This window comes from Coturnix japonica, chromosome 1, assembly GCF_001577835.2.
Source record: "Coturnix japonica isolate 7356 chromosome 1, Coturnix japonica 2.1, whole genome shotgun sequence".
NCBI classification, from domain to species: domain Eukaryota; kingdom Metazoa; phylum Chordata; class Aves; order Galliformes; family Phasianidae; genus Coturnix; species Coturnix japonica.
In genome coordinates this window covers 150160612-150175449 of record NC_029516.1, presented here as the reverse complement: position 1 = coordinate 150175449, position 14838 = coordinate 150160612, and the positions used below count along the sequence as shown (strand labels likewise).

The 14838-nt window shown below is 47.7% G+C and overlaps 2 protein-coding genes and 2 non-coding genes across 4 annotated transcripts in view; 3 read left to right on the top strand and 1 right to left on the bottom strand.

The window, feature by feature from the left end:
• The first annotated feature begins 4053 nt into the window (after positions 1 to 4053).
• Positions 4054 to 8021, top strand: TPT1 (tumor protein, translationally-controlled 1). The gene is made up of 6 exons (XM_015851754.1): positions 4054 to 4230; positions 4465 to 4538; positions 4715 to 4905; positions 5724 to 5829; positions 6238 to 6354; positions 7780 to 8021. Exons 1-6 carry the CDS (start codon positions 4203 to 4205, stop codon positions 7780 to 7782), a joined length of 519 nt encoding a protein of 172 aa, XP_015707240.1. The 5' UTR covers positions 4054 to 4202; the 3' UTR covers positions 7783 to 8021.
• On the top strand, positions 7562 to 7692 carry LOC116652812. The gene has a single exon (XR_004306031.1). It is a non-coding gene; the product is annotated as a small nucleolar RNA SNORA31 (small nucleolar RNA).
• A 480-nt stretch (positions 8022 to 8501) lies between the features above and the next one.
• LOC116652813 lies at positions 8502 to 8637 on the top strand. Its single transcript, XR_004306032.1, has one exon. It is a non-coding gene; the product is annotated as a small nucleolar RNA SNORA31 (small nucleolar RNA).
• A 4306-nt stretch (positions 8638 to 12943) lies between these two features.
• The window catches only part of GTF2F2 (general transcription factor IIF subunit 2), a 75989-nt gene continuing 74094 nt past the window's right edge, over positions 12944 to 14838 (bottom strand). Inside the window, 1 exon segment of the mRNA XM_032442089.1 lies at positions 12944 to 13980. Within this exon segment, the coding sequence (XP_032297980.1) occupies positions 13861 to 13980 (120 nt within the window). The 3' untranslated portion in view covers positions 12944 to 13860.

Genomic DNA, 14838 nt, shown 5'->3' with positions numbered 1-14838 from the left:
TTCTATGATTCATTTTCAGTGGGCTGTAACAATCAAAAGATCCAGACTTTGCATGGGGACAGATAGAAAGTCGTTTCTAAACAAATAAAGGCTGCATGAAGGAAATGAAATGGTGCATTTTGTGTTTGGCAGCAACAGAACCGCCCAGTGAACAAGTGGAAGATTTGCTTTCTTTTTCTGTCAGCATTTCATACACGAAGCACGTGAGTGCATGCTTTGGATAAACACCAAGTCTTTAACTAGCACTGACCAGCAGCAGGGGAATTCAAGGGAGCAGATAATAACGCAGATTAGCAGGAAGGAAAACAGCCCTCATTTCCACGCTCCTGAGCCTCTCTTATCTTTGCCTTCCCTACCTGACCTTGCAGTACCTACGCAGTCCTTCGCTTACCCGGGGATATCTGATACGGCCTTGGCTGGATGCTTGGCCGCAATAATGAAGCAGCCAGGAAGCTGATGGCAGCTGATGTGAGGGCTTTGCTTGCTCCTTTAAATGTCAGAACGAGGTCAGATCTATGAGACAGCAAAATTAGCCAACAAGAATCCCTCGGGGCTGCTGCTGATATGATTAGCATAGCTGGGAGTTGGTGAGGCAGAGCGGGCACAAGGCCTCACTCTGCACAGCCCAGCAGCTAACCAGGGGTTATCCATGGCCTCAGAGATGGCCACAGACAGCTTCCCAGCCTTCCCTGGAATGTCTTCTGTAAGCCTGAGTGCTATTCCTAAGTTAATAGGAGTTATCAATCGTGCTTATTTGTAGCAGTGGCATTTCACAGGCTCAGAACAGACATTAGCCTGATGCAGCCCCTTGCCTCAGACAGAGTCCTGCTGCAGACACACATAGGCAAAGAAAAAGGGTACAGCAGCTATACAGGAACCTTTCAGCATGATACTCCCCCCAGCCTTTAGCAGCCCTTAGTTGAAGGGCTTCTTCCCAAGCCAGGAATGCTTAATAGCCCGTTCTGCATATTTTCCATGACTCTAATTGCTTTTGCAGTAATCTGGACTTTTGGCATCCACAGCAGCCTGGAGCAATCAGTTCCACAATACAGCTACATGTACGGTGTTAAAGGAACCTTGGTTTGTGTGTTCCAATACAAATCTCATAGTCCTTGTGTTCAGAAGCAGGGAATAGTAGGCCTTTTTAAACTTCCTCAATGCTAATTCTAATTTTAAAGGGCTCCTTCTTAATGCTAGCGTGTCCTGTTCTAGTTTATTACTTGACTCCTTGCCTTTCTTCTTGGTATTGCTGCTACTTTTAGCATGATGTTCTGGATAGACTTCCATGTGCCCAGCAGCCTAGTGGTAGAGCCATGCCAGTTCATCCCGTGTGCCAGTGCTAATACAGCAGTTTTTTGGGTGGATACTGACACCACAGAGCCAGGTGTCTGGATAGAATGAAGCTGGTTGGGATCTGAGCATCGGACAGAAACCTAAACTCACTTCTGTGTAGGCTGTGATCCAGTCTGTACCTACAGCACTCACAAGAGATTGAGAGGACTCAGACCCCTTCACCCTATTCCTGGTCAATGTTTGTGCTTTAGAGGAGACTGGAAATGGCCATCATCAGGAGATTTCAAAACCAAGGTAGATAAACATCTCTCCAGAGATCTCAAAAACAAGGCAGACAAACATCTGCCCAGAATGACGCAGGTCTCACTAATCCCCCCCCAAGCAAGAAGACTGGAGATTGGTCCTCATTCAAGGCCCTTTCCTACCCTAATCTCAAGGTGCCTGAGATTATCAGCCATTTCAGAGGTAAACAGAAGGGCCCTTATTACAGCACATTGGTGGGAGACAATTTGCAAAGAGCTGCCATTAACGTTCCCCATTTCATAATGTCTCTGTACCTTTCTAAAACCATATAACCCAGAACAATCCCAGATCTTGGAAGCTGGTTGATACCTCCTTACAACTCAGTACACCCAAACACATCACACGGGGATGCCGGTTATCTATTTGTGTGCAGCATCCATAAGGCCAGGAGCCCAGACAGGCCGTACCAGTTACAGGATCTAATCTTCCTTATACAGGTCCTGAGGCATTCCATGTAATTCAGGAATGATGCCACCTGGCAAAAGATGTGGCCTCCTATGGGTGCGAGTAGTGCTGCCTGCCTGCCTGCCATACACCAGCTCCTGCCCCGCCATCTAGTGGGCTTTTTCCGTATAACACTAAAGGAGCTGAAGAAATAGTCTCTAAGTGTGGGAGGCAAAGGCAGAGATCTGGTGTGGGCAGTCTGAGTATTGCCAACGGGGCTCACTAACCAAGGACACAATTCAGCTCGATGTCTTTGGGGAGAAAATTAGGCAGAGTGATAGTTTGGCCTGGAGACCAAAAGCTGTTCAAGGTGGAAGTCATGACCTGGGGTGAAGCCGCAGGAAGAATAGCTAAGGTGTAAGAGATGGAGCTGTGAGGTTAAATAGGATTAATCACACTCTCACTTTTGTTTTCCTCATGCAATTGAACCAGCCAGGCATGCACTGATTCTGGTTTTGTGGATGAGTTTGTAACTACTGCTCTGCTCTAAGAGCAACCAAAGAGATTTTGCTCAATTAAACCACTGCTCCCCTCTTCCTTCAGTTTGGCATGGAAGGAGCCCTATCTGCCACATATCTCTAATCTGAGCCAAAGGACTGTACAGACATTGTATTTAGATAGGACCAAAGTACAGAACTGTACCAGGATTAAAGCTTTGGGCACTACAGCAGCTGTACTCCCAGGAGGGGAGTAAACTCTTCGAAAGGGCTGACAATAGCAGGACATGGGGAAATGGTTTTAAGTTAAAAGAGGGAAGATTTAGGTTGGATGTTAGGGGGAAGTTCTTCACTAGGAGAGTGGTTAGGTCCTGGAACAGGCTGCCCAGGGAGGTTGTGGATGCCCCGTCCTTGGAGGTGTTCAAGGCCAGGTTGGACGGGGCCCTGGGCAACCTGATCTAGTAAATGTGCATGTTTGGTGGCCCTGCCAGGCAGGGGGGTTGGAACTACATGATCCTTGAGGTCCCTTCCAACCCAGGTCATTCTGTGATTCTGTGATTCTGTACTGACGCCTTGTTTTATAAGAAGAACTACCTGGAGGCTGCGCTTTTCAGAGCTCTCATCATTATCCTGCTCTGTGGAGCTCTTGCCAACTAGTCCACACCTATTTAAAGCGCACTGCCAAAGCTGGAGTCAGCGCTCCAGAGAGATATAAGCAGCACTGCACAGATAACATCACCACTCACGCACTCCAGCATGGTGCATGGTAAACAGGTGCATTTAAACAAGTCAGATGAATGATTCTGCTTCTTTAGCTTAGGGGTCAGCTCAGAATCACAGAATCACAGAATGACCCGGGTTGGAAGGGACCTCAAGGATCATGTAGTTCCAACCCCCCTGCCTAGCAGGGCCACCAAACATACACATTTACTAGATCAGGTTGCCCAGGGCCCCATCCAACCTGGTCTTGAACACCTCCAAGGACGGGGCATCCACAACCTCCCTGGGCAGCCTGTTCCAGGGCCTAACCACTCTCCTAGTGAAGAACTTCCCCCTAACATCCAACCTAAATCTTCCCTCTTTTAACTTAAAACCATTTCCCCGTGTCCTGCTATTGTCAGCCCTTTCAAAGAGCTTACTCCCCTCCTGGGTGTAGGTTCCCTTCAGGTACTGAAAGGCTGCAATGAGGTCACCCCGCAACCTTCTCTTCTCTAGGCTGAACAAACCCAACTCCCTCAGCCTGTCCTCATAGGGGAGGTGCTCCAGCCCCCTGATCATCTTCCTGTCCCTCCTCTGGACCCTTTCCAAAATCTCCATGTCTTTTTTGTACTGAGGGCTCCACACCTGGACACAGTACAACAGATGGGGCCTCACAAGAGCCGAGTAGAGAGGGACAATCACCTCCCTATCCCTGCTGACCACCCCTCTCCTGATGGAGCTCAATGCACCCCTTACAGCGGTGTGGTACAAACAAGGGCACAGCTCCGCCCCTCACACACCGACTCCATGCTCTGAGGGCGCCCACCGGCCGCTCGGTGTCGCTGTGAAGGCGGCAGAGGCGTAGTGCTGGAAGGGCGCATGTGCGCTCGGTGACGCGGTGGTCCCGCCCGCTATATGAGCTCCGCCCGGCGCTGACTCGGCCCTTTCCGCCTCGCTCCCGCCCGCTCTCGGGTCGCAGAGCAGTGAGCCGAGCCGCCGCTCCCCCCGCCGCCCCGCACCGTCACCATGATCATCTACCGGGACTGCATCAGCCGTAAGAGCGGCCGAGGGGGGTTGGGGGGCTGCGATATGGGACGGAGGGAGGCGGGCGGAGGGCTGAGGGCTGAGGCCTGGGCCGGGCACGGAGCCCGGCGGGGCTGCGCATGTGCCATGCGGGGAGGAGGGGTGGATGGAGGGGGAGGGAATGCGGCGGAGCTGCGGGGGGGCCGGGCTCGGGATGGCGGAGGCTGACGAGGCGTTGGGCGCCTGTGTGTGCGTGTCCCTGCAGAGGACGAGATGTTCTCGGACATCTACAAGATCCGCGAGGTGGCGAACGGCCTGTGCCTGGAAGTGGAGGGGAAGGTGAGTGTGAGCCGCACGAGTCGAGGCGGCGGGGCAGGGTGGGAGAAGGGGAGAGGGTGGGGTAGAGCCGAGCTCGGGGAGCGTGGCTCTGAGGTAGTGCCCTGCCGACACGTAGGTGTGTAAGAGAAGCGAGGTGTGCGCACAGCCTTGAAGTTTTTTGATGTCTCTAAATCTAGATGGTCACCAGGACAGAGGGTCAAATTGATGACTCTCTAATTGGTGGCAATGCCTCTGCTGAAGGTCCTGAGGGAGATGGGACAGAAGCCACGGTGATAACTGGTGTGGATATAGTGATAAACCACCACCTCCAGGAAACCAGCTTCACAAAGGAGTCATACAAGAAGTACATCAAGGACTACATGAAAGCGTAAGTACTGGTGGGCTGCTCCCATATAAGGTTGCTTTTGTTCCTAGTGTTGCCAGCACTTAGAGTTGCCAGACTAGCTGTGAAACTCAGTGATGTCTGAATCTTTGGCAGATCTACAGAATCACAGAATTATCAAGGTTGGAAAAGACCTAGAAGATCATCTAGTCCAACCATTACCAATACTTCCTGGCTAAATCATATTCCTCAGCACAACATCCAAACATTCCTTGAACACTCCCATGGTTGGTGACTCCACCACCTCCCTGGGCAGTGCATTCCAATGCCTGACTACTCTTTCCGAAAAGTAATGCTTCCTAATGTCCAGCCTGAAGCTTTAAAGCATTGCTGTGGGGATATCTGTGCTTATCTTGGCTGAGGTGCTCAAGGTCAGGTTGGACGGGGCCCTGGGTGGCCTGATCCATGAGCCCTGCCCACTGCAGGGTTTGGAACTGGGTGGGCTTTGTGGTCCCTTCTGACCCAACGTGTTCTATGATTCTGAGAGCAGATTTGCTTCCAAAGGATGGATTCCTTTGCTCAAAGTGGGCTAGTGTTAAAGGTGAGAACGGTTCTTGTGATGCTGATGGAGGGTACTCTTGTTGCTGTATAAATGGCTTGCTAATTTTTGCCTAGCACAAACCTAGAAGTAAAATGAAACTGAGGGGTAGGCCCCATTCTGTTAATTCACCAGCATTCGTGGAGGGGTTGGGGATGGGGAATGCAACACAATCCAGCTGTGGCTGCTGGTAGCTCCCTACTATGATGCTGCTGCACTGTGTGTAGTGTGGAACGTGTTCTCAAAACTTGCTTTTTATTCCTAGAATCAAAGCCAGACTTGAGGAACACAAGCCGGAGAGAGTAAAGCCTTTTATGACAGGGGCTGCAGAACAAATCAAACACATCCTTGCCAACTTTAAAAACTACCAGGTTGGTTGTGTTTCTTTATAGCGTTGTTTCGGTAATACGGGCTGAGATTGTTTCTGCTTGTGGTTAGAGAGCTCCTACTGTAAAAATGACCCTCATTGAGTTTATTTGGAGCCTTGATAGTCAGGGAGAAGAAATACTAGAAAGACTTGCAGGTGTCTGGGGAGCTCATTACAAGCTTGAGGTACCGTGATAACTGCAAATGTAGCTGAAAGGAGCTGTGGTTACAGATGTTAAAGGTGAATTGTTTTGCCCCCTACTGTGTCTTATTTGACTGCTGACAGTAGTGTGGTAATGCTGCGTACTAAGATTCCTTCAGCTGTTGAGGGAACCTGTATAGATTTCACGTATAATATGTGCTGCTTGGTGGTAGTAGCTCACTGAGTGTCTCAGTAACGCATTTCCTTGAAGTTCTTTGTAGGAGAGAACATGAATCCAGATGGGATGGTGGCTCTCCTGGATTTCCGTGAGGATGGTGTGACCCCCTATATGATCTTCTTTAAGGATGGCTTAGAGATTGAGAAATGTGTAAGTACCAACATTGAACTGGGGTGAATGTACTTAAAAACATCAGTAGCTCTTTCCCTGCATTAATCTACCTCTGTTAATAAGTTGAATGCCAGTCTAAAAACTGTGTTTGCACAGTCTGATTGCTGCTTTGTGTTATGTAAAGTGGCTGGGGCTTCCGTTGGGCTATTGAGTCATACTAAAAGGGGATGTGGCTTCACTGCAGTGATTCATAGTGATGTAATGGATGAGTAATGCAGAAGGAATTGCCTCAGTGAAGTGTGTGTTAAATGGTAATGGTTTAGACTATGAAATGTATTCCATCTAGTTCAGGACCCACTTGTATGGGATAACTAACTCTGGAGTGCTGTACTTCACTGTATTTCTCTCTTTCACTTAATCTGCCTTTATTTAAATAGGCAGTTCTTGTGTAACTAAATACTGCCCTAAATATGGGAACATGGCAGCACCTTCCTTATGTACTTAACCTTTTTCTGTCTGGAAGTTCCAGCTGTCTGAGCCCAAGCAGTTTCTGTGATCTGCTTTAGTTATTCTGAGTTTGAATGTGGTGGTGATGAGACTCTACTTAAATCCCAGCGCTTGCATAGTTTGGTTTATTCTGGGACCCATATGATTCATTGGGGACCAGCAGTGTGGGATCACCAGTTGTTTTCCCCTGCCATTCTTGACTTTAAGAGCCCTGTTTATAGCCAGCTGAATCTATCAGCGAAGCCTCTTGCAGGCTTTCTGGTATTCAAGTCACGTAAAAATGAGCCAATGTCCAGTACAGCTGGTGAAACTTCACTGATGTCTGTCCCTCAGCCTGGAGCTGCAGTGAGCTGGAAGAACCTCTGGGCAGAAGCCTATACTTTCCTATGTGGGCAGACTTTTATGATTTACTGTCATATAATCAACTTCAAGATCATAGAATCCTCAAGAGCTGGAAAGGGGCCTCTGAGGGCTAGCTATAATCCAGCTCCCCTGCAATGAACAGGGAAGATGAGGTAGAAGAACAGTAGTGGGGCATCCCAAAGGTGGTGGGGAAGATGTTACGGTGTCTTGGTACAGCTCTTGTAAGAGACATGCATCATAAACCTGAGTGTTTGCTTAGGTCGTGCACTTACATGAGAGGAAATCTGAAACTTGGTGTGTCAAGCAGGAAGGATGCAAGTGAGCATCAGTCTGGCTTAATTGACAGCTGATGCCAGTTGCTCTGTATAAAAATGCTCAGCATCCTCTGATAGACCACGAGCAAATTCTCCCGTTGCTCTCTGGTTTGCACTGAGATGCAAAAACAACTTCCTTGCGCTTTCTGCCTGCCTGCTTGTGGCAGCTCAGATTGAATTAGGGAATACAAAGTATATTAAAGAAACGTAGTGACATTGAACTACAGTATATTAAAGAAACGTGGTGACCTTGAACTAACCCTTGCTACTCTTGTTACAGTAACAAATCAAACAATATGGTTTCGGATCACCTGTCTTCATAGCTGGCTGCTGTTTCTTCTTCATCAGTACAACACCAGGAATCGGCAATGTCTTTAACAACTGGACTGATATCATCTTGAGCTCTATTCACTTTATTTTGACCCTGATTCGGAGTGGAGGCATTGTTTCAAAAGAGGAAAGAAAAAGAAACCCACCCATCTGTCATGTAGGTTGTCTAAAATAAAAACTCATTGAAACCCATCCTAAGGTGATGCCTCTTGGTTTAGTGTGTTTCTTAGGGTCGCTTGCAGGAGAGGTTGCAGCGAGATCATTGTCCAAGGACTTGGTTCCATCCATAGTGCAGCCTGGTCCCAGCACATGATAGACTTAATGCAGTTTCTCTCTGTGCAAGAGCAGGCTGAGGTGAATAATGCAAAGCCCAAGAAACACCATCATTGTGAAGTGGACTTTCTTTTGAATCTTTTATGACTGTATGGAGACTCTTATCTTTGGAAGAGACACCAGAATTAATAAAAAGCAGAATGGAATATATGCTACTCCAAGCTGAGCTGCTTTTTCAGAGAAGGATATTTGAGTTTGTCCTCAGCTGTAGTATGACTTCATGGGTAAGGCAGGAGGGTAGGGTGGCATTGGAGTCCCAGCACTCTGAGCTCAGGTAGTGTGAGTGCGATGGGAAGGGGGTGATGCCGATAGGTTATCCAGTATCTGCCTTACCGGGGACAGCATCTATTTGACAGACCTGGAGCTAATACTCGTTGCTCTTCTGGTTCTTGTTGAGATGCAACAGTAGCAGGTTCCTTGCGCTTTCCACCTGCCTGTCCTTGTGGCAGCCTGGATTGAATAAAGGAACACAAACTCCTTAAAGCCTCAGCTAGGAAGAGGTTTGTAATACAGCAAGATTGTTTCTGCCCAGGGCTGTTGCCTTAGACTGTAGGACATAGGAAGTGGGGGTGTCTACAGGGGAGGATATGAGCCATGTGGAGCTGCTGCCACCAGACCTCCCCTTCAGGAGTCCTTGGCACCTTGGCTGCTTTGCACCAGGTTTCTGCAGGAGTCAGATAGAAGGGTCAGCAGGTAGGAGGGGTGAGATAAATAGTGTGTGGAGGTGGGAGCGGAGTGTGCTCTGAGCTGTTATCTCAGAGGTACTTGTTTTAAACACACCCTGTTTCAATTCTGTGGGACCTTTACTTACATGAGTTTTTCCCAAGGCAGGGTCTCAGGCCAGCTGGTTATTTTTCCTAGCTAAAGTGTCAGTGCAAGTAAAGCAATGTCAGTTAATGCTATTCATTCAAATAGGAAATCAATTGTGAGCTTTGTCCTCACTCCTTGCTAGGGCATTTTGTTGACCAGGCCAGATGGGGATGTATCCTTACCTTTCCCATTGTATCTTGGTGAATATTATGTTCCTTAAAGGCTGGAATGAGAAGGCACTTGAGACATGAACTGATCTGATTCCAGGCTTCATCAACCCAGATGCTCTTTATGGCAGACCCTCTTGACCACAAGTCTCCCTTCTGCTGCAGTATTGTGTCTCAGTTAGGGCCTGTTGCGATGCTGGATGTCACTCTTCAGCAGGTTGGAGAAGTAGTTTTGTATTGGCTGCACTGCATTTCTAAAACACGTGTTGTTGCCTTTGGTTCATAGAGTCCTTTTCTGTGGTGTTGAGGCTGCTGGGTGTTAAGGTAAATGCTTGGTGGTGCTGTGACCCTTAAATGTATGTGGGAGCAGATGCTGACTCCACATAACCCATTTCCTCCTTGTCACTCTCCTTCCTGCCATGCAGCTGTCTCCTCTCTGTTTCAAGCAGCTGTTTTGAAAAGCTCAAGTGACTTAGTAAGGCAAGGGTTTGCACTCGTGTAGTGCTGCAGCTTTGGAGTTACTACACTGATAAACCGAGCTGAAGGACAGCATAAAAACATAAAACAGCTTGTTTTAAAACACACTTACTGGGCTCATTCCTTGGGAAGGTGTTTTCTGCAGCTGAAGCCTCTCATGTGAGGAAGATCTGCACAGCTTCTCTTCCCTAATCCTGGAGCTTGGCTTGAAGCAGCTCAGGAGAAAACTTCACATCCCCAGCTCATGTTACAGCCCCACATTTTGGGCACCAACCAAGAGCCAACTGGCAGCAGAGTGCTGACAGGTTATAAAAAGAAGGGAAAAAAGCCCCCCACCAGTATCCTTCTCCCTTAGTTTGATAGTTCTGTGCTTAACCACGTGGTGGCTTGGAGTGGAGGAGGAAAGCATCCCTCTGTCCCACACCTGGTGCAGCCAAGTGCTTGGGAAACCCCAACTCAAACCTGGCTGTTAAAGCCCAGATGCTGCAGCAGCTGCTTCCCTTCCCCTGAGCATGTTGCTGAGCTGAGTCATGTCGGTGTGGTGCAGTCCTTGCGGTGCTTTCAGCAATAGCTGCATAGGGAGGATGTTTTTATTGAACAGCAGTACCATCTGCATTGAGACACCTCAGCTTCTGGCACTGCTGCTGATGGCCTCTCCCTCCGCTCCCATTGACCTCTTCAGCTCCAGCTCCGCGTCCCTGCAATGCGTTTACAATTGCAAACTGGGATTTCATCCTCCACCAGCTGGCAAGGAAGTGCTTGCACTGCCGCGAGCCTGCAGCGGGAGAGCAGCCATTAAACGCTGCCTTCGTTCAGCTCAAGGGGAAACCTCAGTTGGAGAGAAAGAAAACTTGCCAAGCCTGAAAGTTCTTGATGTAAACAGCCCCAATTTGTCAGGGCACAGTTGGGGGGGGGCTCCAAAATATTTGGAGGGCAGCAGGACCAGCCTGCAGGAACAACCAGGCTTCTTCCTCCCCATGTCACAGTCTCCTGTCCCTCACCCTTTCAGTCCTTCCCAGCTCACAGACAGCAGTGTCTCTGCAGTGTTCCATCATCTACCAACTGAGTATGCACACCAGCAAAGCTATTTTGGTGCAAAAACCATCATTGGTGGCAAGTTCTTGTATTAAACCTGTCAAACACCACATTAGTTCCTGGGGAGAGACTGCTTGCTGAGTCAGTTCCAGCATTACAGCATGGGCTAAAGCTTTCCCAACACCTTCCCACTCCAAAGCTGCTTTGCAGCGTGGCTGCTGGCGTCTCAGCATCACGATGCCTCACGTGTTTGTTATGCATGTGGCCTGTGGGATCACACAGTGCCCAGCACGGCATCCAGCACTGCAGGAGTTGGTTTCCAGCATCACCAGACCTGGATTCACTATAGCAGCAACGTTCCCCCAGCTCACATCTGGTATTGCAGATCACTAAGTACAAAACTGCTGATGACTCAAAGAGCTGGTCAATAGGGAGAAGTAATGTTAAGAACGTAGATGGACTTTCAATTTCATTTAATGCCATTTAGCACATTAATACGTCTGCTGGTGCCTGTGGGACCTGCTCATTTCAACAACTAATATTGAGAAACATCTGCACCAGCACAGAGCTCAGCAGCAAGTGGAGGCAGCAGCACGTGGGTAGACCATCAGGGAACCAGCGTTCATTGCTGTTGTGAGTTCATGGTTTAAATCAATCAAAATGTGGGGGCTGGGGAACAAGGCACAAACACCTACAAGCTGCCTCTTCTCCTGCAGATGGCAATCCTGCTAGCAGCACCCACCTTAGTCCCCCCTGCAGAACAAGCAGAGCAGAACTGAGGACTTGGGCTGGTTCTTACATGCTGGTTCCAGGAAGGTTGCCCCAAATGTTGAATATTTATTGCAGCTTTACCCAAAGAGAAGCCAGTTCTCCATTACCCTGAGCTACCGCAGAAAGGAGAGTTCTGGTAGTGGTGTGTCTGTCCTGCTGCTCGTTTCAGATGCAGTAATTCCTTGAACGCATGGCATGGGTCCTGTGGATAACACAAGAGCATCTTCCATCCCCTCGACTGGCACTTCTCTAGGCTCTCCAGTCACCATCATTTTGTGACTGCTCCTGGGGTTACAGTTTCTTTCCTGCTCTTGCCTTCCAAGATCATATAGAAAGCAGGGGAAAAAGTTTCTTAGCTGTAGTTTTGAAATGGCATTTCTTCATTGCCCCATTCTTCTTCAGTGCTGCAAGACTGGATGAGCTCGATGGTCTTCTCCATCCTTAATGATTCGAAGTCAAACAAGGCACACTGGCTTACCTAATCATGTCACTCAGTGGCTGAAAACTCCACTGCCAGTTTCTTTCTAGCGCTCTCCATGTTTTTAATTATACCTATGAAAATCTTTTTGGTAAAAAGATCACAAAATCCACAACAAACAGTGTGCTCTGTGCATTTTCTGTTACTCCTAAGTAAAGTAAAGCCTACTTACCCTGTCTAAGATCTTCTGTAGATCAAGAAAACACTTTTGCTTAGGTCTTCTGGCATTTCACATTGACTGATTCTGTCCCTCTCAGCTGAAGGCTGTGAAGCAGTAAACTTACATAAATCCCCTAATATAACCAGACACCCCACATCCTCTCTTCCTAAGCTAATCCTGCTGGAGATCCTACTAGAGATAATCCATTCCCTCTGAAATGGAGCAGTCATTTTCACTTCTGATGCTGAATTCTATCAGTAAACCAGAGTTGAATGGCATTCCCTGGCATGGTTTTAGAAGACCACAGGAAGGTTTGTCACAATCTTAGCAGTTCAAATGGGGCACAAATGCAACTAAGGAGCCCAGCCTGCAGCAAGCACAGTGTTCCTATCCTACATGCCTGCAAACATCAGCCTGCAGAGGACTTGAAAAACACAAGAAGGACAGCAACATGTGCTGGCTCTGGCTATTCCTGGGAAGCAAACAACACAGCAAGCAAAGAATTCTGGCTTCCTGAGCTCCTGTCAGCATCTTCAAATACCTCCCGCAGCAGTTAGCAAGCTGAGTCCTGCTCATAGAATGTGGGGAGACCCGAGTCACTGGCAGGATTTATAAGAGCACGCGCAGAGCTATGGAATGTGATTGGTGTTTGGAAAAGCCTTGGATGGCCCCCTGCTGGGACTGGGCAGGTTGTGCTGCAAGAGACAGCACCAGCGGGAAGCACATCTGTCGAGGGGAGTTTACACACACTAGTGATAAAAACAATCTGAGCAAAATTAAAATGCATGACATGCATTGAGGGTCACTTGTTTTAGAAACCTCCTAAGGCACTTGATCCTCCTCCTAAGCTTTTATTACTTGAAAGTGCACCAATAATGGAATATTTGCTTTTAAAATAGGTCATTTATTTTACTACTGTGTGCAAAAGCAATGTACACGTCTGAAGGACTGGAAGGAATGTGATAGTCATGCTATAAAATCTCACCTTCTACTTCATTTACAGACACTCTAAAAACCTCTTTTTCACTCTTTTCTTTGCTCTGTTTTTTAACACACAAGCTCTGAGAGTATAATGAGGTGGTCCTGTAAAAAAAAAAAGCAAAAGATAAATCTATTCCTTGATGTACCCAGCAGACAGTTCTCTTTTTCCCTCAGTCATCACCCAGAAGGGACTGTGATCTCGCTCACAGACCTGTCTATCCAATAGCCCTTGTTTTAAGGTTTTCTAGCTGTGCTGATTTGTTCCCATGAAGCCTCATGAGCACCATGATCTGTTCTTCCTAAAGCCCGATCCCCAAAAAAGCACAGCATCCGTGTGCCAGTCACTACAGAAGCACTTTGTAGCTTTGCAGCCTTCCAGGTAAAGCCCTGAAGGATGGCAGCAGAAGTGAGAGCATGAACCTGGTTCTATTGGAATGCAAAGAAAGGAAGATACAGGCTTCTCTGGGACGTGTTATCCTTCCGAGTCACTGAGGCTTAGAAGAACCACAAAGCTATCAAGAAAAAAGCAAGTCAGAACTTTAAAAGATTTCTAATAAAGATAATTCTAATCCAAGTTTATTCTATAAATATTTTTGTTGTTGTTGTTTTTGCCAAAAGACAAACATTTATAGAAACTTAAAAGAAAGATTCCTTAGAAAAACAAACGGAGCTATGGAAAATCACAAAGTATTGGTTGTTTTCATTTCAGTGTAACCTTACAGAATTACGCTGTGCTCAGTCCTGTCTGCAAACACACAGCAGTTCCCTCACTGCAATCACTCTCCTCCGTTGTTCGCTTTTGCTTCATGAACAGTCTCCTTAATCGCTTTTGTCTTCTACTTGGTAATGTCTATATTCTGGCTTCAGCTCCCATGTGTTTTTGTGGGTCCCCTTCACGTTGTAGATGCCTATTTCTCTTAGAATTTCTTTCAAGTATATCTGAAAGGAAACAAGATAACAAATTAAAAAGACAGGCCATAGTTCATATATGATGTCCCATCATCTGCCAAATCCCATTCACTTTGCTAACAGAAATGAAAGAGAATACAAGGGGCAATGGCTGCAAGCTGCATAATGAGAGATTTCATCCTGATATAAGAGACACTGTTACAGTGGGAACAGCCAGGCACTGGGACAACCTCTCCATGGACATGATGGAGTGCCCACCATGGGAGGTTTTTAGGACATGACCAGATGCTCAGTGTTCTGGTCCAGGCTCCCCTTTCCCACAAAGGGAAGGACCTGCTGCTATTTCAAGTTCTCTTCCAACCAGTGACCCTAAAAATGGGATACTTGGAAAATCAAATGACTGAGATATACCCAACGTACCCGAAGCGTCAGACACGCAGTTGGTCTCAAAATCTGTGCACGGCTACATTTCCTGCTAAGTGACAAAGGCGTGGGGGTGCTGCTTTGCTTTCTGCTTTGGAAGCTTGCTGCCATGCCAGACGTTAATAGGGCAGATGGCAGTTCTGCATGAGGAGCACTCCCGGAGGTGGCTGTCACACAGCTCTGTCACTGCAGCCCCCCGGACACGCTTCTGGCTCTTGCTCCCTGTGCAGTTGCATCAATGCTACCATCTCAACAAAGTAAGGCATTATAAAAGCCTATTTCAGGCCCTTGGCTCTTCTCAGCTCCATGCTCCCTGTGACCTTTGCCATGAAATTCATGCAGCTTGCTTTAATGTGAACACTGTGCCTTTTAGCAAGTTGCAGTTAATCACAGAGACCTTCCTGCTGGAGTTTCACAAGCCAAGCTAAAAGCTCCTGGATTACAGTAGGAGAATCAGCTTCCTTA